Here is a 22,577-nt window from a genome sequence, read left to right as displayed (position 1 = left end):
TCATTGTCACTCATGAATTCCCTAATTTCTCTTTTGTAATGAGTTTTCCCATTGATCATATGAGTTCCTTATATAAAGATCATTAATTCTTTGTCATGCATTTTCTCAATATTGTCTCTTGATTTGCCTTTCTTGTTTGAACAAACCTCATACCCTGAATACCTTTACCCTCAGATTCCCATGACCATTTGGCTATTTGACTTCTATTTCTTACTAGCTGTCAGCTCCAGCCCACCTGTCTTCATGGTAGCCATTATACAATTGAAGTTTCAGCCCTCCTATTGTCTGCTTTCATCAGCAAGGGCTTACCTATAAGCCTGAGTTTTTCAGTAAAAACCCTCTTTAATCATGGGGTCTCTGACACTCTGAAAATCCCCCATTTCATAAATGTACCCATTCCTGCTGCTGATGAAGGCTACAAGCAGCAAGGGCATATGGCTGGAGTGATGCAAACCAGCCCTGAAATTCTGTCTCTTGATCAGCCACTTTGGAAATAGGATCTATCTTCTTTCCACAACATTCCTTACAAGAGCTACCATGTATGTTAATATACATCCAGGCCTGCTCTGTTTCACCTGGACTATAAGAGATCAGCAATCTGTTCTTCCTGCATGCTTCCCTCCTGGAATCACTCTAAAGCTAGAGCGGCAGTGCTCAAAACTCTTTAGTAACTTCAGTGACTGAATCACAAGATTCAGAAATGGCAAGCATTTCCCACTACACATCGTGGACTGCTTGCCTTCCAAATCAGATTAGGTGTCTTATGTTTCCCTGCATCACCTCATCACAGGGGCACCCCTATGGTATGTGAGACTTATCCTGTTTAAAAAATTGTTTTAAAATGTTTTATAAAGTCATGGACACATGTGAGATACAGTGATATTTCCATGAACATTTTACATGAGTTGAGAAATAATACTTACAAAGTTGTTTATTGTTCAATAAATGCACATAAAAATTCTTCTTTCTGAGTGATTTGCCCCAAATCAGCATGTTAGCATTATGACTGTCTAGTATATGATTCCACAAAGGAAATATGACCCAGATAACCCCACAGATAAGAGCCGTGGAACACATGGGTCATCTGGTCAACCCCTCACATGGGCTAGAGAATCAACAAACACCCTAAAGGGAAGAAGCAGTGGCCAGGACCCACATGGAATCTGGTTCAGGCTCAGGGGTCCCCTATCCAGATACTATTGCCAGTTTGACAGTCCTACACACCAAGGTGTGACTTAAAAAAATTTCAAGGAGTTTAATCCAAAGTATAAGGCTTCAGAGACATGCTGCCCAGAGCAGGTCCACTCATCTGGTCAGGGCAGAACTATCCCTGTACACACACACTAAGGGTCTGTTTTTTCACCTGGTCCTTGAACTTGTTGGGGGTTGATTTCTTTCAACATGTGGAGTTATAACAAAAGATAACTAACTTTAAGTAATGGGAGTTTATTAAAGCAATGCTGCTGTATTTTTTGCCCCAAGTCTCTGCTATTCTAGCGTCTCCTTCTCCCTTGAAATGTTGCTGCTGGGAAATCTCCTGTTCTTTCCCTTCTTCCCAACCTTCTCAGCCCAAAGCAGGAAAGATCTAATTTGGTTAGCTCCTCACCATCTGCGTAGGGGATGTAGTAGCTCAGATATGGTTGGCCAATAAAGCAGGACTGGTTTCCTTAAAAGCCCATCACCATTCTTTTCAAAGGGAACCATGTACCTAGCAAACACTAGTAGACTTCATGGTCTTCCAGTGCAAGGCTCTTAATGGTATTATCAGAGTGTCTTCCAAAAGGGCAGTCCCATTTACCTCACCACCAGAAACGTGTGAAAGCATTCCTTTCTTAACACATTTGTCACAATGAGGAGATTCATTCTTTGTTAAGTGATTAGCTAAGGTGGTAGACAAAAATGCTAGAGCATTTCTTAGTACTAATATTAGCTATTTCACCATATACTTCTTAACCAATTAAATTTTGTCTTTGGTGAGTAATCTATTTTGGTCCTTTACTCCCTTATCAATTTAAAACTGCATGTTTTCCATGTCTATTTGTGTGAGCTAATCATAACTTGTAGATATTGGCCATTTTTTGCTATATTTATAATGAGTCTTTCTATTCCTCCTCATCCTCTTTTTTCTCCTTTTTCTCGCTTTCTTGCTTTTAAACTTTGGATAAGATTATAGTTCATCTTTTGATGAACATCATTTCAGAATTTTTAAAATAAAGCCATTAATATTTTCCTTTTTAATTTATTCCATCTTTTTTGGCTCTATTTCATTGATTTGCTAAACATTTTAAATTCACGTATTTTTAATACTGTCCTTACTTAAAATGTTTATTTTATTTTAACTCATAGGTACAAAGAAAAGATTAGTGGCTGCTAGGGGTGGGGGCAAAGGGCGGGCAAAATGGGTGAATGTGGGCAAAAGGCACAAACTTCCACTTATAAAATAAATTAGCCCTGGAGATGTCATGTACAGTAGAGTGACTATAGTTAACAGTAGTGTATTGTATATTTGCAAGTTACTAAGAGAGCTTAAAAGTTCTCATCACAAGAAAAAAATGTGTAACTGTGTGCTGATGGATGTTAACTAGATTTGCGGTGATCATTTTGCAATATGTACATATATCAAATCTTTAGATTATATACCAAAATCTAACATAATGTTATATGTCAATTATATCTCAGTAAAGTTTATGCTCTAAAAACATTAATTAAATAATTTTGGAACTATTTTTTTATCAAGTGAAGTAAGAATCTAAGTTAATGTTTTTAACAAATAACTTATCTTCTGTGGACATTAATTCATTGTTCCATTTACTTGTGATGTTACCCTTTTTCTGTTATACATTTTTATATAAAATAATGTTTGTGTCTCAGGAATAGATAGAAAATGGTCTAGACTGGGTTAAAATACTAAAGTAGATAGGAAATATTCACAGGTTATTGAAAAAGTAAACTGAATTAAAACTGATCTGTTTAATTTTATTTCATAATCAACTAAATATTTCAAATTACACAAATACAACTTAAAGAGTCTCCAGTTTTTGCCTTAAATTCACACTTCATACATTGCACAATATTTATAAGATATTTGTTTTGATTGTTTCATAACTTGGGTAGGGGGAAGGCAACAATTCTGCCAGAAGGTTAAATTCACCAGAGGATTTCTGCTCCCATTTTCCTAAATTGAGAGATGTAAAGCAGTTTTTATTCTCAGTACAAATTCTTGGTAAAAACCATATACTTTGCTTACTTCTCATGTTGAATATTAAAGATGACATATAAACAAAAGATAGTTGCTAAGTTAAGTTAGTGCTCTTTTGAAATCTTGCATGCCTGATAATTGCTAAATTTGTTAAAAACCAACCTAGAACAATTGGTTATCCTGCAAGCTTTTTTTTCCTTTGCTTTCCTTCCATCCTTCCGTCCTTCCGTTCTTCCTTCCTGGTATATTGCATTAGAGAGCATCTATCTATAGACATTATTAAGAATAATTGTCCTTGAGGAATGGTGGAAAATATAAGCTAAATGAAAATTATAAAGAAAATGCTATATGGAATCCCTTATTGTGTAAAAATTATTACATTCTTCAGCCATATTCATATACTATTAGCTGTGATCACTGAATTGCAGAAAGTAAAATCAAAGTGTATTTTTCTTCACTGAAAATCCCAGTGTCCAGAGAACCAAAGAAACAGAAGCATAAGCTAAATAGTCACTATATCAAAAATGAACCACAGGCCTTTTGAGTTACGCTTCAATGAATATGTGTCCTTAAATGAAAAGGAGCTGTCACTGACCTTTGGCCACTGAAGCTCTCTGGTATCCATAAATGGGGATGTACCTTTCTTTGAGAGGGTGGCCACTTGTGGAAGTGAACTCCTTCAATAAGTATCTGCACCAAGGATTATATAGCATGCTTTAATTGTTGTACAAAGACTCTTTACAGAATCCGAGGTTGAAATTCACAGAGACGCAAACAAAGGATGATGCCTGATGAGTCCGTTCAGGAAGGAGAATTCTTGACGGTTGCAACCTCTTACTCTGATGAGACGGGCTCCCCATTGCCTTTATTTATTTGTCTGTGAGGTTACAGGAGGTGGTCCCTGGATAAAGTGCTTTCCCAATTCCTAGACTTAAATCTAAGAGATGAAATGTATTCCCTAAGAAAAAATGCAAGCTTGATGTTAACGTTTGTTATTAGGTCAAATGAGTTGGATTTTCTGTTGTTGCTTTTCTGACAGCATAACTACAACAGTGAAGAAAATCAGCTCATCATATTAGGAAATCCAAAGATTTTGCTTCAGTGATGTGGGTAACAATTCTTGGGAAAAGCACAAAATAAGTGTAAAAATTGAAGTATCCTGTAACAGCCACAGAGTTCAGCTTCCTTTGCTTGGTTCCCACACTTCTCAAAAATGAGTGGATTCAAGGAATTTTAGAATCTCCTCTGTTCTGTCATTTTTGTGGCCATATAATCCGTTAAAAATCCAAAATGGAAAATTGGTTCACTTGTCATTCTAAAAACAGTGAAATTGAAATTCCTTAGGATAGAAACATTTTTTTAAAGTGTCACAGTGATTTTTTTCCCCTTTATAGTCACATTGGACAGTGAATGAGGTTTGTACACCAGAAATACCTTAAGTTTTTATTTTAGTCTAATATGTATATACTGTATCACAGCTGATTCTTTGGTTAGAATCCCATCTTTAATAATCCTCACATTGAATACAAAATACATAAATATATATTTGTAGAAATACTGCTTTTTTCTGAGACACAGGAAAAAAATCTATTCAAAGAAAATGTGTTTTCCATTGCGATGTCCACCTGGCAAGAGCATACTTCAGCTTGGAAATTCATTAGCTGGGGCCATGCTCTCAAAATTCTGTTTAGCTTGTTTATAATTTTCTTTCAATAAAAGACAAGAAAGGAAGAAACAAATGGCAAACGAAAGCACCCTGCTCAGGAATCTGGGAACGCCTTGATGATTGACTCATAAGCCGGTGGCGGGGGTGTTGCGAAGCCCGCTGGAAGGCTGTTACTGGACCAGTGGAAATTCGGGCGGCTCAGACTGTGGGCAGCGCTGCTGGTGGGGGACGTGTGGGAAGAAGGGAGAGTCAGCAGCTGACTGTCCATTTCCACAGGAAGTGGTGGACTTTGGAGGAAGGGATGGAAAGTTGAAGCCCTGAAGCTTGATTTTCTTGGATAGGAATTTGCTTGTTCCAGGGAAGCTTGTCGCTGGAAGGTGAGACTGGCCAGGCTCAGGTTGCTGCGACGTTCACAGCCACTGTGACGGTAAAATCCAGTTCTGTTGAGGCCATGGGTGTGAGAAGACCTAGGTCGCCGGCTTGAGCTCCACTGTGAGATGGGAGCACTGGCTCTTCTTCGAGACCAACAAGCAAACAGAGCCCAAACGAATCCTCCAATTACGAGCACAATTGCCATGGACACTGTGAAGGAAGTTATAAGATCCTCTGAAACAAAAGCAGATAAATTCATTTGATCTGTAAATAGGTGTTCAGCTAAAATCAAAGAACAAATAGTAGCTAAGGAATGCATTCTTGATTTAAATAGATTTTTTAATTAAGGAAATAAAAGGTGGTGCTAGTGGATATGAACACATAGAAGTTGATAGCGCTTCCATTTATTCAGCAAAAGGATATAAAATAACATTTTTAACTGTAGCATTCCACATTGCTTATGCTATTTTATCATCTTTAAGAACTAAGTAATAAAACTGCTCTCATTTTTTTAAAGACAATTTTTCAGCTCATAAATTTTTTACAGGGTTGCAAATATAGTCCAAAGACTGTTTCCTTTTGAGTTACGGTAGTAACTAATGTGTCAAAAATTGATAAGGAATTCATAGTCACAGACTTTTCCTCTTCCTCTGTCTGCTGTCACTTGACCCCACCTGTGTCTTCCACCCGCAGACTTCATGGTGTCCTTACTTCCTGTGCTCACACTGAGGTAGGAAGTGCTGAGCTAGAGCCATCTGGTGGGCTGACTGATTTATGTTATATTTCCCGAACTGGACTGTAACTTGTATCTCTGACTCACTGATGACATAGCCTGTGGGCTCTTTCCTGGCCCCTAGGTTCCAGTTCATGCTGCTATCATGTGATAATGAAATTCTTGTACCATAGACACCCATAGAATTTTTACTATAAACCAGTATCCTCCAGTTCATGAACTTGTATTTGTTAAGATTGCCTGTTGTGGAGGGGAAGAATGCTTTTTCAGAACAGAAATTTCACCTCACTGCCTTTTCTTGTGAATTAACAATATATTCTTGAATGAAACTGGGTAACAGAGCCCTGCTTTGAATGGCAAGACACTCTGGATAGTAAAAGGCCCTTCCTTCCAACCTTGTCACCCCCGATGAGTCCTCACGTTCTGCCTCAAGATGTAATCCACAGGCATGTTGATTTCCTCACTGTCCCAAGGCCTGTGATTCTCTCCACCTCTGTTCTTTTTCCCATATTTTTCTTTATAGCTGAATATAATTTGTAACTTTCTGTGTAGAAACTCATTCAAGATCCATTTCAAGTATCACTCTTTAGATAAATACACCTAAATTTCACAAACAAAAATTAGTTACTGTTAAATAGAGAGAGAAGCTATCTTACCTAATTGCTTACCTAGGGATTCCATATTGAGAGCGAGCCCTGGACTGGAAATTAGCTAACTGGGGTTGTGAGATTGGGGAAAAAAGAAAAGGAGGGGAAGTTGCTGCAAATGCTTTGAAGTTCCTCCCACCAGGAGGTTGGGTCTATTTCCCCACCGGTTGAATCTGGGCTGACTTCACAGTGTGTTTTGACAAATAGGATGCAATGGAAATGAAGCTGTGCAAATTCAAACCTAAACCTCAACACACCTTTTGGCTTCCACCCCTGCTGCTTTTAGAAATCCTGCAATTGTCAGCATATGAACCAGCCCAGGCTAGCCTACTGGATGCTGAAAGACACAAAATCCAGTTACCTCTGTTGTCTTGGCCAAGAGCCATCTTACCTCCAAACAAACGCACAGGATTGTCCTAGATAATTTAGATGCTAGTAACCTGACAACTGACTATGATACGAGAGAAGATCAGCAGAAAAATCCTCCAAGCTGATCTCTGTCCAAACTGCCAGCCTACAAAGTTGTGATCTAAGTAACTGATTGTTTTAAGCCACTTTTTTGGGAGTTAGATTGTTATACAGCAAAAGCTAACTGATTCAGGGTTCCAAACTCAGTTCTATCCCTAACGAATTGTGTGATTTTTAGGATATGTATTTATACTCAATGATTTTATTATTACTGTTAAATGAAGGAGTTAGATTTTATGATTACTGAGGTTCTTTCCAGTTTATGGTAATCTATGACACATCTATAATGCAGAAATAACAAAACAACCAATATTATTAAATACATAGGAGTAATCATTGCTCCTTAATTTTAGGATATATTTTCATGACCTCTCACCTTATATTGTCACATTTATTTATAAAGTTTTTGTCATGTCTTATGTAAAGGCTACATTTGTTATGTTCCAATTTCACCATTTACTTCACAAATGCTTATATCAAAATCCTGTAAAACAGTTTTTTATATCAAACCTAAGCAATAAATTCTGAACTACAAGGTGATTTAGGACAGCTCTGTTAGACCAAATATTGTTCTTCTAAAATATGTCTCATAAAAAATAATACTGAGCCATCAGCCTTAAAATGCAATCTCTGGAGACAGGGCTTTCAGAGAGTTAGGCTCTATCTGGAAAAAAAGCAAACAAATACAGTCAGAACCTAAAATTAGTTTTACTGGTAATATAGCAAAATTCCAAATTAACTTGTAACTACCAGTGCCCCAAACCTTTGGAACCTAAAGAAGAAGTTATAGGAATCTGGGTTGCCAAGGTAATGGCGGCTATATAAATAAACATGGTAGATTGAAGGCACCCACCAGGAAGGAAAGAGAAAAAAATTTGAACATTCCTGCCATGATTCAGACATGTAATAATACTGACTTAATTTGGGAAGTGATAGTAATAGGAAAGAACAAACTTGGTCATGGGAGACCAAAAGCCAGAAGAGCGTAAAAGTTATTTGAGCGTATCACACGTACAATATAGTAGATAGAAGACATGGGGTGGGGGTGGAGGTTACTGAGGCTTTGAGGCTCTCCCTGCTAAAATATAAATTTTTCTAGTAGTGATTTAATAATCAGATTAAATCAATATTTTGGAAAAGTTTAAGTATCTACTCACTGCATGATATTTACATGCCTTTACTATCTTATGTAATAAATAGTTTATGAGAGGATGGATATGCTAGATCAAATTTTTATTTGTCTTATAATTAGTAATGCTGAATTCCCTTCAGGTTTTGTGCTGCATAATGGCAACATGAACTCTGTATTTCACTGAAACCTTTCTAATTTCTCTAGGAAATAACTAAATAATAACTATGAGCTACTCAAATACTTCATAAAACTGAGTCATTTGTCTTCTTTCCAAATATGTATTGAGTCCAGTCCTTTTACTAAATTTGGTACTTTGGTTAAAAATACCTAATTTTACCTTATTTCAATGAGTTTTTGGCAAATTTTGTTTCTGAGACATATTGCATACAATTTGAATAATTTATTATTTTACCTAATTAAGTGATCAGTTGTCCCTGGAAGAGTTAATTCATGTAATAGTGTTTACCTCAGAAAATCTATGAGTTAATTATCATGAGAAATAGTGAATCAAAGAAGATGAACAAAATTATTCTGAAATGCTGTCTTCTGCCTATTTAGACTAGGTGAATGAAAGATATACTGTGGGTCCTCTAGATTGCTTTTGAATAGGAAAATAATGCATGAGGTAGAGACTTCGTTGATAAACAAACTGTAAGCTCCTTCTAAATTTGCAGTTCTATTAGTCCACCCTAGAAAGTCTTCATTAAAACTTCAATTAAGAGCATTTTTCATGTTTGGCGGAACAGAATATACAAAAGACCATCCTATTTTATTTTCATTATTTTGCTAAATAATATAGTACATTTATAATTTAATTAATTTAATATATAGGTCTCAGGTACTGTTTTAAGTATATCATTTAAATAACACCATAAGGGAAGTGCTTTATTTCGTATGTGTGTTCATCCAAAATGAAAGTGAAGAACTTAAAATGCATAAAAATTGTATCAATTTAGCATCAGGTTTGGTAACCTGTAATGAACAGAAGTACTTGAGAGATTTGTGTTAAAGCAATTTTGTGTATTCTACAGATATATTTCCCTGAATCAACAGCCTCCACTAGAGAATTTTAAATATCAGTGACTTTAGATATAGAATCATAGATACGAAGTTTCAGCTAAAACTAACTCTTCAAAATGCCTTGACTCAAACTCCTCATTTTATTGATATTAAAAGAGTTTAAGGTTTATGTGGTAGAACACTTGTTTTATTTTAACAATTTAATAATTAAATATTGATAATTGGCACTGGCCAGGGGTCTATGTCCCTCATGTATGACCTAAAATGAAAAGACAAATACTCAAGTTTGCAAAGTATATACATTGCTTTTGTGTATAAAACTATGTAACTCAGTAGGGCCTGATCAAAGAATCTAAATAGGATATAAGCAGGTATATTGATGATATTAAAGAGATATACTCACTTTATTTCAAATAATGGAGATAAAAGCAGAATCTTAGATGAGAAAATAGGTCAGTTACCCAATAAAAGTATTTAAAGCTTACAGGAGTTCCTATAAATGAAATTGGTGTATAACCTGTTAGTCTCTTTATAACTGTCTTTCCTGACAAATACAATGTTCCTAATGGTTTATCTATAGTGAAAAATAGCATACTATTCAATTTAAAAAAATGTTTAAATGAGTTGAATAGAGGGAAAAGAATGTCTTGTCTATTAAAGTGATTGAAAATATTAGCAAAGACAACCAAAATGCATGGGGTGAGAAATATATTTATATTCCAGGTGACTATTTGATTTCTAAAATATTTTATTGTTCTGATATAAGAAAACATGGGTAATATCCACATTCCAATAGACAGGTTGTTAAAGAAAATGTTCAGCAACCAAAATCTTTTTAAAGGAAAAATCTCAGTTTTGTGTGTATGATTATTTTCGGTGGCACTAAAACTTGAACAATATTTGTAAAGGAGCAATTTACAATAAGTTGATTTTAAATGATTATTCTTTATGGCTTGATAATCTTTCTATTGGACATTGTAGACCTATTGTCTGTGCCCAAAAATGGGAGAAATGGCAGGCAGAATAGATCATTGTGACTCAAAATATCATATTCTTATTACAAATAAAAGGCTACATAGGGTTATATAGATATTTGAAAAGGATTAAACAATAAATTTTAAGTGTACCTGAGAGCATGAGAATATATACACATTAATAATAAACTATGTAAATTTTGAATGAATACACTGTAGGATAAGAAGAGCTACACAAGTTGTAAAAATAAATAGGAAAAAGCCATACTGTCTTTGATATGGGTTTGCTTATTTTTGTTCAGTTGAGTGAACATGCCATGAAAATGACTTCCTAACCTGTAGTCAGTCAAGTATCTATTTGAGACATTACTACACTAAATCTTATGCTCTTGTTATACATACAGAATGTTTTAGTAGTTATAAATTATAACAACAGTGTAAGAATCTCTAAGACTTGCTGAAATACACGGTAAAAAACTTATATATCTTACAAAGTTCCCTTAAATCCAAATTGCAAAAATAACTAGAAATACAGAAAAGCATAAGAAATGTCAAGTCATAATTGCAGTACAGCCTGTTCCACAATTATCTTCCATAGAGAATTTTTCTACTTAATTATAGCTAATGATTTTTCTGACTCAAGCTGTAAAATCCAGAAAATATATAATGAAAACAGCATCTATTGGCCAGACAGGTTTAAATTTTCACATATGTAATTGTATTCTAGCCAGACTTTTGACAATATATTTTGTGAGACATTTTTTTTTTCAAAACCTACTATGAAAGAAAATGTACCTGAAAAACAGATGGGCACAGACATTCCTTTTTTGAGGACAGTTTGACCTCATTTCTCAACAATCTTAAGAAAGGAAAAACGAGCCATATTTTTACTTCATATGATTACAATATAATGCAACTGACACGGAACAATTACATTTAAAAATGCAGATTTCTCTTTGAAAACCAAAGGGACAAACTCTAATATCAGTAAGGTATGGCATATAAATGAGGTGTTATCCTAATTTGTAACTTGTGTTTGTAGAACTAGCAAGGAGGTAGCACAGACATCCTCAATGAATAGTAACTATTATTGCTAATAGTTGTGTAATTTAAGTCCTTTGTCCCTTCCTGGCCTAATAATAAAGGTCACTATAGTGCCTTTCAATTCTAAAATTCCAATATCAAATCTGGTTTTCAGTAAATCTAATCAATGCTTCAGATTCTGTCCATTAGTATAAAAATGTAGTATAGGCCACCATCTAGTGGCCTTGAGGTGAATCATTCCAGTATCTGAAAAGTTGATTTTATCAGTGTCAATGAAATGGAACATTGATCAATTCACAAAAGACTTTATAATCGTAAGAATCACAATCTCAACTATTACCAAAGAAAGCTATGCTGTTACTGAACCCTAGAGTATATAAGAGGATGGTTCAGACAATAAGATTTTGACAAAAAGGTTTTTAGGGAGAATAATATTTAAGGCATAGAAGACTTGATTAATTACAATAATTAAAGTAAAAAGTATTTTCTAATGTATTTCATCCACCCCCAAATCCCATTGTGTCTGATTTCACAATATTTCCAGAATTCAGTTCCCACTATCTCCTCTGCTACCTCCTTGGTCCAAGTGACCATCACTTCTGACCTCAAATATGACAGTAACCTTCTATCTGGTCTTCCTGCTTCTATTCTTGGTCCCCTCCATACAACTGTAGTCTATTCTCAATGTAGTATACAGAGTGAGACTTTGAAAATGTAAGTCAAATCACATCATTCTGTTCTGAGCCTTCCATTTCTCCCAGAGTAAAAGCAAACTCCTACAAAATGGCCATTAAGTTCCAACTTGATCTGCTCCCCATTATCTGTGTTCATCTCTACTCTCCCTCTGGCTCATTCAGCTGCACCCACACTGCCCTCTTTGCCTTTGCTTAAACACCCCAGATGTGTTCCTGACTTAGAGCCTTGTGCTGCTTATGTCACCTATTCCTGAAATGCTTTTCCCAGCTACCTTCATGGTTAACTTCAGGTTTGTACTCAGATGTCACCTTCTCACTTAGACCCACCCTGATCACCATATTGAAAATTTCATCCTGTCCCAACTCTGATGCCTAGTTGGCATTCTTGATTTTCTCTTTCAAGATTAATAGAAACTAGACTCATTACTGTATACTCTTAAAAAACAGTAAATGAGATGTATATATATCATGGGCCATAAATGTTATTATATTTGAATGATAAGATAACTTGTATCTTGTGTCTAAATGGTTAGAAAAAGCTTCATGGGAGAAATGAGATTTGAGAAGTCTTTTTGTGTGTGGATGTGGGACAAATAAGCAAAGGCTGGGAGATTTGTAAGTAGTTATGACCAAAGGCACAAAGCATAAACTGTATGCTGAATATAATTTGTCAAGAGTATTGCTAGAATAGAAAGTAAGTGCAGTAGAAACAGGGTAATGCCACCCTTTCTTTATGTGATGTATTAGCCTGTGGCAAACCACTAAGAACAATTATAAAATACAAATTAAAAATATTTTTAAAAGTCTGTTTGAAGCCATCAGAGACCTAACAAAACTTCTAACTTGGAGCAAATTCTAGGACAAAAAAAAAAAAATACCACACCACAATAATCTGTAAAGAGAGGCATAAAACCTGAGTAGAATTTTGTGTAATCTCAATGGTCTGGGAAAACAAAAACTGGAGTTCAAGAGCTACAAAGGAAGATGCACTCTGGGAAATATTCCAGAGTTTGAGTAAAGCCCCTGAGAACTACTCCCTAAGAGTAACAGCAAACAGGAAAAGACCTTTCAAAGATAGAAAACAGGTATACAGCAGATCAAGCTCAGATTGAAGTAAGGTGATCTTCTCGTAGCTAACTCTACAAGGAAAATTAATTCTTTCTGGAAAAAGATAACATTGCTCACAGTTTAAAATGTTTACACAATGCCCCAAATAATATTGAGCATAAATAATACATTACAAGGCATTCTAAGAAACAAAACCAAAGGAATCAAAAGCAAAGAGAGGAAATATGCAATAGAAAAATACCCATAATTACCAAGATACACACAAATACTAAAATAACTGTGAAAATAAATAATAGGCTGGAAAATTTCAGCAGAGATTGGAATCTATAGAAATAATCAAGTAGAAATATCTGATGAAAATAAGATATTTTAAATAAAATTATCTGATGAAAATTAGAAGATACTTTAACCGAATTATATTTTAAATGTGAAATACCAAAACATGTGAAATTCACCTAAATCCATGTTTAGAGAACAATGTGTAGCTTTAAAGGCATACATTGAAAAAGAAGAAAGGCTGACAATCAATGAAATAAACTTCTATATCAAGAAGCTAGCAAAAGATAACTAAATCAAACATACCTGAAGTAGAATACAGTAAATAATTAAGAGAAGGCAGAACTTAATGACATAGAAAAAAAGCAGAAAGCAAAAGGAAACGAAACAGAGAGAATGATCAAGGCTAAATGCAGTCTCCATAAAAAATAATAATTATTAAAATTGATTAACTACTGATAGGAATGACCAAGAAGGGGAGGAGGAAGAATGGAGGAAAGTAGAGAATTACCAAAATTAGGAATGCAAAAGGTAAAATAAGAACAGATTATATAGGCAGTGGAAACAGATGGAGACAGGATTCCAAGTAAGCTTTTATGTTCTCACCCTTCCAGGTGTAATGACCATAAACACCAGAAACACCACCACCACCACAACCCTCAAAAATTCCTATACTTAAAGGCACTGAAGAATGACCAAATGTAGGCAGACAGCTGCTAGAGGGAAGGTACCAGGTAGCAGACAAGTAGAGCAATCACCAGGTGAGTTTCCTAGTTTTCAAAACTTCTAATCTGAGGACAGTTTCCAGTCAGAAGTATGCGGGGCAGGTAGAACTACAATTGAAAACCTGCAGGATTTCCAGTCTGGAGAAATAGAGGACAGAGATTGTGGCAACCAGAGCTGCTTGAAAGCTAGAGAGGACACTTGTAGAAGAAAAAGTCAGAGAAGAGGATCCCAACATTTTATTTATAAGCATCTCCCATATCTGTGGTGGATTCCTGAACCACACTGCATATTCCAAATAGAACAGCTAAAGAAGAAAAAACAAAACTCAACTCAACTCAACTGAGATTTGAAATCTGGACTTCCTTCTAAGAGACAGGCTTTATGGGTTTTGTAGTTTGTGTTGCACAAAGCTATTTGCTTGTTAAAACAAATGAGGAAAAAATATATTCTTCAAGGTGATATAGCAGAAGTAAAAGTCCATTCAAAATGTCTAGGATAAATATAAAATTACCTGACACATGAAAAAACAGAAAAATGTGACCCATTCTCAAGAGAAAGGATAGTCAACAAAGACATCCTCTAGATGACTCGGATGTTGGAGTTAGCAAGCAAAGATGTTAAAGTAACATAGATGTCCATGTTCAGTGATGGGAAGGAAGGAAGTTCATACTGAATGGAAAAGTGGGGAACAGCAGCAGAAAAATGTAAACTCCAAGGAAGAGTCAAATAGAATTAAAAAGAATATCAGAACTAAAAATATTCACTCAGTTTAACAGTAAAATTTAGATGATAGAGAAAAGAGTCGGTAAACTTAAACATAGATCAATAGAAATGATCCAGGTTGAAGAATAGATAAAAAATGCTTGGGTTGGGGAAGGAGAACAGAGCCTCAGGAATTACAGAACAATATAAAAATATTTAATATATGTGTAATTGTAGTACCAGAAGCAAAGGTGGGCCTTCAGAAAGAAATAAAGAATATCAGAAATAGTATCAGTGTAACTCTAAAAGACCATTTTCTCTTAATGTCTTTACAAAACATATTGCTGCCTTAAAAAAAAGTGTCCTATGAGATTTATAATTTTTGTAGATGTAATATATATAATATTTATAACACAAAGGATTGAGAGTAGGATATAAATAAAGTTATTAGCTTGATTTTTTTGTATACAAAGTCCTAATGATTCCAAAATACAATTACAACATGAATTAAGCAAAGTTGCAGAATGTAAGGCTAATATAAAATACTTTATTGTAACCCCAGCAAATAATTGAAAAATGTAGTGACAATGTTCAATAGCATCATTAAACATAGATCTTCTAGGATTTTCTTTTTTTACAAAGGACATGTAAAATCTCTGCACTAAAAACTGCATAACCTTACTGAAATTAAAGAAGGTCTGAATAAACGGACAGATGCACCATGTTGTTCATGAACATAACACTCAGTATTATTCAGATGTCAGTTCTCTTTAAATCTATTTACAGATTCAACATAGTTCCAATGTGCAGGCTTTATTTTTGCAGACTTGTTTTTAGACAGGAAAATACAAAAAACAAAACACAATAAAAACCAAAGTAACCTTGAAAGAGAACAAAATTGAAGAACTTAGCTAAATGCAAGACCTATTATAAACATCAGTAAGTATGAATGAAACAGGATGCAGTCCAGCAATAACAGGCTCAGAGTTGCCTAGTCTTTTGGTTTTCAGCAAAGGCACTAAGGCTATTCCCTAGAGAATGTCTTTTCAACAAATTTTGCTAGAAAAGCTGGATATCAGTATGAAACTACATATGGTGGTAGGCATATGTGTATTCACTATAAAATTCTTTATGTATTTCTGTATATTTGAACATTTTCATAACAAAATGCTGGGAAACAAAGAGAGAATATCTGGGACCACTTTAAGGCAATATATTTGGAAATTTAATTCAAATGGGAAAATTGTTAGAAAACACAAACTGTTACAGCTAATAGAAAACTGCTGTCTACTATTGTTAAAGACCCAAATGGACTCTGTCCTTTAAAGCTTTCCTACAAAAAACACTATAGACAATTATGCTAGTGAATTTTCCAAAACAGTCAAACAATAAACAATGCCAATCTTACACAAACTTTTTCAAATAATAGAAAAATAGGAACCATTTCCTATGGTTTTATGAGACCCACCACAGCATTGATACCAAAAACTTACCAGAAAAGATTATTATAGGCAAATTTCTCTCATGGGTGTAGATGCAGGTGTTCTAAGGTCAGGGAAATGTAAAAAAGTACAGCTTTCCAGGCTCCAGCTCGCCCAACTGGATCATGATCTCTGAGTAGGGAGCCCACTGAGATGAATTTTCAAAATTCTCTCTATGCGATTCAGATGTAGCAGTTTTAAAGACAAGCATTGGTAAACACTTGTTTTTCAAACTTTCTAAGTAACTGAGATAAGGGAAATATTTAGTAGGCTGTTAATATGCAATGATATATACATGTCTAAGAGTTTAAAAAATACAAATTAAAGACATGCATTTGAAATATAATAGTATGTGTTTACTATTCAGGAGGAAGAAATATAGAGGACATTGTTATGGTGTATGTCCAGCCCATAAATTTTGTTCCCCAGTTTCTCTGGGAACATCTTCCTCCTCTCCCCTGAGAACCATATTTTTCTGCAGGCTGAAGAATAAAATTTTCGCTTATTAACTAAGGTTTTCTCCTCTTGACAGCATTTGACTCCCCAGCAAATCAATTCATAGACTTCCATCTCTTTAATCACCTTGGAGACTATTAGGACTGTTAGCAAGGATGCATAGAAAAAAGGAAAAGTTGATGTTCAGAATTACTAAGTGGATTTTTAAATATATAGAATAAATGATAGCCTTGAAAACCAGTGACTTTACTGAAACCACTAGACATTTTGAGAGAGATGAATGCTTTTTTTAGTTTCAAAATGCAAAGAGCTTAAAGGACAAAAACATACATTTTAACCATAAAGAACAGTACTGGGAAGAAGAAACCATGACCTGTGAATCATGTCATCAATGGGGCCCCACTCTCATGACCTCACCTAACCCTGATTACTTCTGGAATATCCAAGTACTATGACATTTGGGGTTAGGGCTTCACATATGCATTTGGGGCTTATGGGGAAGGGAATTCAGTCCATAAAAAGTCAATTTTCAGAAGCAGTGTAAAGAGAAGTTTTGGAGAGAGGAGGAAGCTATAAAGTGTATTAACAGAAAGGGTTTTGAAGAAGGAACCATCACTTCATTTCTGTCTGTGATGAGCTACAGATGGATTTAGGGAATCACAGAGAAATTGTATCTGTTCTCAGCTTCCTCAGGCCCAGACAAGGAAGATGACAAGCCCCTCTGGGAAACCCCAGGTACCTGAAGGGCAGAGTAGGAATGGGGAGAGATGGATGTTAGCACATCCAGGTCTAAGGCACCTGATACACAGCCCAACCTGGAGAGGCTTCTGCAGCTCCAGGTTTATGGGAGAGCATTGGCCATTGTTCTGTACCACTAAGACAGATGAAAATGCACCTAAATAAGGGCCAGCAGACCAGATGGGACATAAAGGAAGAACTATGCCATTAGCAAATGTCACAGAGACGTCACAGGCCAGCAGTTACGGTAAGGCCAGGCAGCAGGGGAGGCAAGGAGAAAGGGCGCTTCACTACAAGCAGATGAGAAATCCCCATCACTAGATGTCAGCAGAGACCAGAACTTGGTCAGGAACCAAAGGCCCTCTCCTTGTACCCTTGATAGCATAAAACCGCCACCACACCACAGCCCCTTTCCAACCTTAGAAAAAAATCCGAGGGAAGAGGACAGTGGGGAGACCTGAAGTCATTAAATTGAAAATCATTATATTGAATCAGGGCAATATTTTATACTGACATTCAAAACTTTACATAAATCTGCCTCAAGTCACTTCAGAAACTTGTCCTGTGTATTTTTTCTTGTGCATATTTGCTGATAACCTTTCTCCTGAACTCCCTGAAGTTGTCCAACTATGCCTTATTTATATCACCAGCACCTAAGACGTTGCCTGATGTATGATCAATAGTTAGTCAATGCTTCTGCATAATCTGATGAACTGGATAATGAATGAATGAGTTAATAAATTAATGTAGGAAAAAATGAATGACTAAAATGTCCTCCCTAGAATTACTTCTTATTTGAACCTTATCTCGTTTATAGGAGTAGGTAAAGCCTCATTTTTTCCTAAGGATTTAGGGACCATTCCTGCCATATATATATACTTTTTTTAACTCAAATAATCACTGCCATTTTGCCATATATTATTTTGTCTTATTCCCTAACAAGATAGGCATATATTTGCGTATATATGGACACCATCTCCTCCAAGAGTGCAGTCTTTTTTAGGACAGATACTGTAGTTTTGGTGAGGATTAAAAGAGGTGAATTAATGCAAGCTCCTATACCCGTAACCTCCCCATGTTTCACAATGCTGGCCCAAAAAGAAAAAAACATCAAGTGAGGCAGGAAGTATAGGCAAAACTCTGCCTTCTTCTGGACTCTAGACACCCAGAGGATAACCAAGTTCAGTGGTACTCGTGTACTATTTCTTACAGCAGAGCACAGCAAGCAGGTTCACAGGTCACATTTCCTGCCGCTTCCATGGACACTGTCTGTAGAGAAGGGGAATGTGTTAAAGAAGTGCAAGGTGGTGGTCTCTGGCTTTGCTGTCGCTCTCAGGCCGATTTCACTGCCCACCCTTACACTCATCACTACAATGCTTGCACAACATTTCATAAGTTTTAGTAGGTGATTACCAAGCTTCAGTGTGAAGATGCAAGCCATCGTTATTGTAATAACCTGGTATCAGCATCTTACTTTCCAGCATTCATTAAAGTAAATCAGACAAATGATATTTGGAAAGCCACTTTGTACGCATCTTCAGGGCATTCTGTCAGCGAAATTTATGTGGTTCAGTGTATAGGTTTTGCTTTTGCTAAGCTATTTCCTCCTTATTCCCTAAATTCAGAATGCCAAGAGGCAATTGATTTTGGAAGTGACAGACAATCCATTGCACTGCACTGTACAAGATTTTCAAAATAGTATTTTTGTGGAGTCAGTGCTCAGAATAGATATCAATTTAGATTAAAAAATTAAAATGATTGACATCTACATTTTTGGAGATTTTTACATTTGCATTTACATTTTCATATTTTACACGTAAGGTATTGCTACTCCAGAAGATATGTGAGTTTTCATATGTCTTCCTCAAATCAACAAACATTATATCTGCTCAATATATCTGCATTGTTTTTGTTAATGTTTATTAAAGTAACCCTCCCTATCCTGGTTTTCATTATTTCCATCTATTTTCTGTTGTATTCACATACTAATACAAAGCAACACTAGGAACTACCTTTGGAATGTTAAGTTTGAATTACTTCTCAAGAGCATATTCCTATATTTAAAAAAAAGTTTTTTAGGATTGGTAAATAGATTCCAGTTAAACCTTCTCTTATTAATTCAGGTCTATTTTATGATAATTATCTATATTCAGTCACTGGATAATGATTTCTTTTCCTTAAGTGAACCTGAAATTTAATTTTGAATCATCTGGAAAAAAGAAACAGATCTGGACTTTACAGATTAATTTTTGCAGTAAGACATGTTTTTATGTTTGAATAATTTGTACTTATTTTTGTAGTGATGAATTTACTGTAAACACAGTCTAGTTAATTTTCAGCATGTGTTTATTTTCAGTACATGAGGACAGCAAGTTTACTTTCTGTAAATGAAGACATTCCCTTTCTGTAAATGAGGACAGCCAGCAGTGTTGTAACAAACATACATAATTAAGACTCCCACAATTCAAAGGCTTATTGTCTATTGATGTCTACCAAGAATAACTTATTACTAAAGCCATTCTTTACCACATGCAAGCATAATACATTTTCTTCATCTTTAAAAATAATTCAATTAAGATGTTCGCTAATATCCCTCTTTTTTGGGCTTGAAGCAAACAAATAATTGACAGTAAAAAAGAATTAATTCCCTTCATACAAATTTCTGTGCTGATGGGCAACTAGGTGAGACTGTTAGGGACAATCTGCACTGCTGCTCACCTTTCACCCCGTAGTTCCCAAATGTCCCCAGGAATCACAGCAGGAGTCTGACATCGTGCCCTTAAAGGCTTAAAAGCTTGTTCTGGACTAATAAATAGGGCTGTCCAACTCTGCATACACTCCATTTTGCTCCTTTAAAGTTTTTTCTGGATTTAACTCAAAAAGCCCCCTTTATTTTTAAAGTGTCTCTGAACCTAAGAATACATGCCAGTTTTGTATCTCAGCCCCTTGCTGTGCCTGTAGCCTTGAATGACTGGTAGGTTTGACTTCAGCTCCATCTTGCTGCTGCTTGCTAGTGGCTGTGTCTGAACTTAAGTACATCTTTATGGTTCTTTTCCCCCTGCGACAGGCTTTCTTTATAATGTTATATGTAATGTTATTTTCACTTAGCTTTTTCTATTACAGTTTTATCCTCTAATTTTCTAATAGATTCCTTATTTTATCCGTCATTACACTCCTTAGGTACAGATTTGTTACTTTGATTCACTCCAGAAATTAAAGGCTATAACATTAACAACAAAAGTTAAATAGCCTCTATAGAAATTCTTGGTTTCTTCAAATAAAAATATCTAACTTGTAACCATAAGAGAAATAAAACTTAATTTTTCCAGCAAAATCCACATTATCATATCCCAAACAGCAATTACTCCACCTTTATTTTTTTTCTCATCTTTATGCTCATTCTTTTCTGATTTTATTTTGATACCATCCAAAATCTATACTCATTGCCCAAATTCTTCCTGGATTTCACCATAGCCCACTCTAAAGAAATTTTATTTGAATAAATGTTTGTAATAAATCTATAAAAACTTTAAGAACCAGTTTGCAGTAGATAAAATATCTCAGAGATCTCCAATGTTTTAATAGATTATGCAGTACATTTCTATGCATCCTAATTTTAAATCAAAAACAATTCAAACAAATATCTTACCCCAAAAGTTTTCTGGCCAGGGACTCCCTAAACTTGTTGTGTTATTAGCCATAATTTCCAAAAGAAGAAAAAAAGAAAGAAACGAAAAGAGCCAGTGTGTCCAAAAGAAGCACTTTGATTCTATGTCTTTGTGGTTCACCGAGAGAAAAATAATTTTCACACAACCCCTCATATACTGTGTTTGCATAAAAGGAAATAAGTGTATCATGTTTCCTGCTTTTATACTCAAATTAGCAACTGTTTTTCTTATCTTGGAATTCCACATGGTTCCTGAGACCCAAAACTATTTCCTTCTCGTCATTTCCTCAGCCAAATGACTAAGTACCTTCCCCTCGGTCAGTCACCTCCAAATTGCTTTGGGGATAAGAGGCTCCTTTTCTCTTTCTTTATCACCATCTCCTACAGTCATACAGAGAAAGATTCCAAACCCTCAGCTACCACACTTTGTCTTAAATTGATATAAAATAGAGAAAGAGATTACTTTCCAGTCTTTGAAAACTATATAGTAAGTTAAGGTGGAGAAAGCTCTTTGGAAATCCACATTCTATTCAAGTACAGTGAATTTCATCTAACACCCATTCTTCATAAATCTGTTATTTATTAAAATTCTTAACATGTCTCTTTCTCTGTTTAGCATATTAATTTTCAATAGCCATTTCTTTAATTCATTTCATAAATAGTTATCTAAATGTTAATTTACATTTAATTTTTATAACTCTCTTACTGGTATGCAAATGCAAAAAAGATGGTGCCTACACTGAAGGAACCTGTTTCAATCAAGTAGGGGAAACACAAAGGAGAACATTTAATTACATGGGAATGCTAAGTTCTATCACCAGGAGTACAATGACCACAATCTTTCTTTTTTTTTTTTCACGGAGGTGCCAGAAGTGATGAAAGAAAGTGTGAAAATAATTTTACCAAGTGGAGAGGGTAAGAAGGTAAAAGGACAATATAAACAGAGGAGAAGAATCATTACAGTTCACACTGGGTTATCTTTGGTGTGACTATAGCAAAATGTGTCTGTAGTAGGAAAGGATTACGTGGACATTTTCAGCAGATGTAGATTGGTTGAAATTTCAAGAGTCCTCATCTGCCAGCTTTGTTAGTTGAGACTAGGCCCTCTGAGCATGGGGAAGCCACTGGAAAGAGAAGGTGAAGTGCCAAACTTCACTTGATGTCTGCACCAAACTGCATTCAATCACCTGGTTTCCTCAGTCTCTGATGGCCTGAGCATTCACCCTGATTGACATTTGAATATGAGTCGTATTAAGCTGCAATCAACTTTGTAAAGTCCATAATATATGCCTGAGTACCTCCAGGAAAATCTGAACAATAAGTAAGTAACAAAGTTTATGCCATATTAATTTTTACAATCCTAATTCTCTAAAAACTAGATTGTTTCTGCTCATTTTCTTACATAGATTTATAATAAATACCATGTTATTGGAAATTAAAACAGACAACCTAAAGGAAAATAATAGAATGCTATAGAAAATTTAGAGATTTCACTGAGCAAACATGAAGACTC

The 22,577-nt window shown here is 35.3% G+C and overlaps 1 protein-coding gene across 3 annotated transcripts; it reads right to left on the bottom strand.

The window, feature by feature from the left end:
- Positions 1-2,955: 2,955 nt before the first annotated feature.
- Positions 2,956-21,224, bottom strand: MYCT1 (MYC target 1). Of its 3 annotated transcripts, XR_012124324.1 has the most exons (4): positions 21,047-21,224; positions 18,608-18,666; positions 16,216-16,376; positions 5,342-5,471 (listed from the first exon to the last, which is right to left on the bottom strand). XR_012124324.1 is itself a non-coding variant. In XM_017644910.3 (2 exons), exons 1-2 carry the CDS (start codon positions 21,096-21,098, stop codon positions 4,960-4,962), a joined length of 564 nt encoding a protein of 187 aa, XP_017500399.2. In that variant the 5' UTR covers positions 21,099-21,113; the 3' UTR covers positions 2,956-4,959. The 3 variants fall into 3 exon arrangements, 1 of the variants encoding a protein (XP_017500399.2); XR_012124323.1 differs by lacking the exon at positions 16,216-16,376 and having other exon boundaries at positions 5,333-5,471; XM_017644910.3 differs by lacking the exons at positions 16,216-16,376; positions 18,608-18,666 and having other exon boundaries at positions 2,956-5,471; positions 21,047-21,113.
- Between the last annotated feature and the right edge of the window lie 1,353 nt (positions 21,225-22,577).

The sequence above is a fragment of the Manis javanica genome, chromosome 13, assembly GCF_040802235.1.
Source record: "Manis javanica isolate MJ-LG chromosome 13, MJ_LKY, whole genome shotgun sequence".
NCBI lineage: Eukaryota > Metazoa > Chordata > Mammalia > Pholidota > Manidae > Manis > Manis javanica.
The sequence above is the reverse complement of the archived record's forward strand: the minus strand, read 5'-3'. Positions and strand labels throughout refer to the sequence as shown.

Coding starts and splice junctions, on each gene's coding strand:
- MYCT1 (XM_017644910.3), bottom strand. CDS start 21,098: ATGGCTAATAACACAACAAGTTTAGGGAGTCCCTGGCCAGAAAACTTT. Junction 5,472..21,046: donor CTGGCCAGAAAACTTTTGGG/GTAAGATATTTG, acceptor CTTTTGTTTCAG/AGGATCTTATAACTTCCTTC.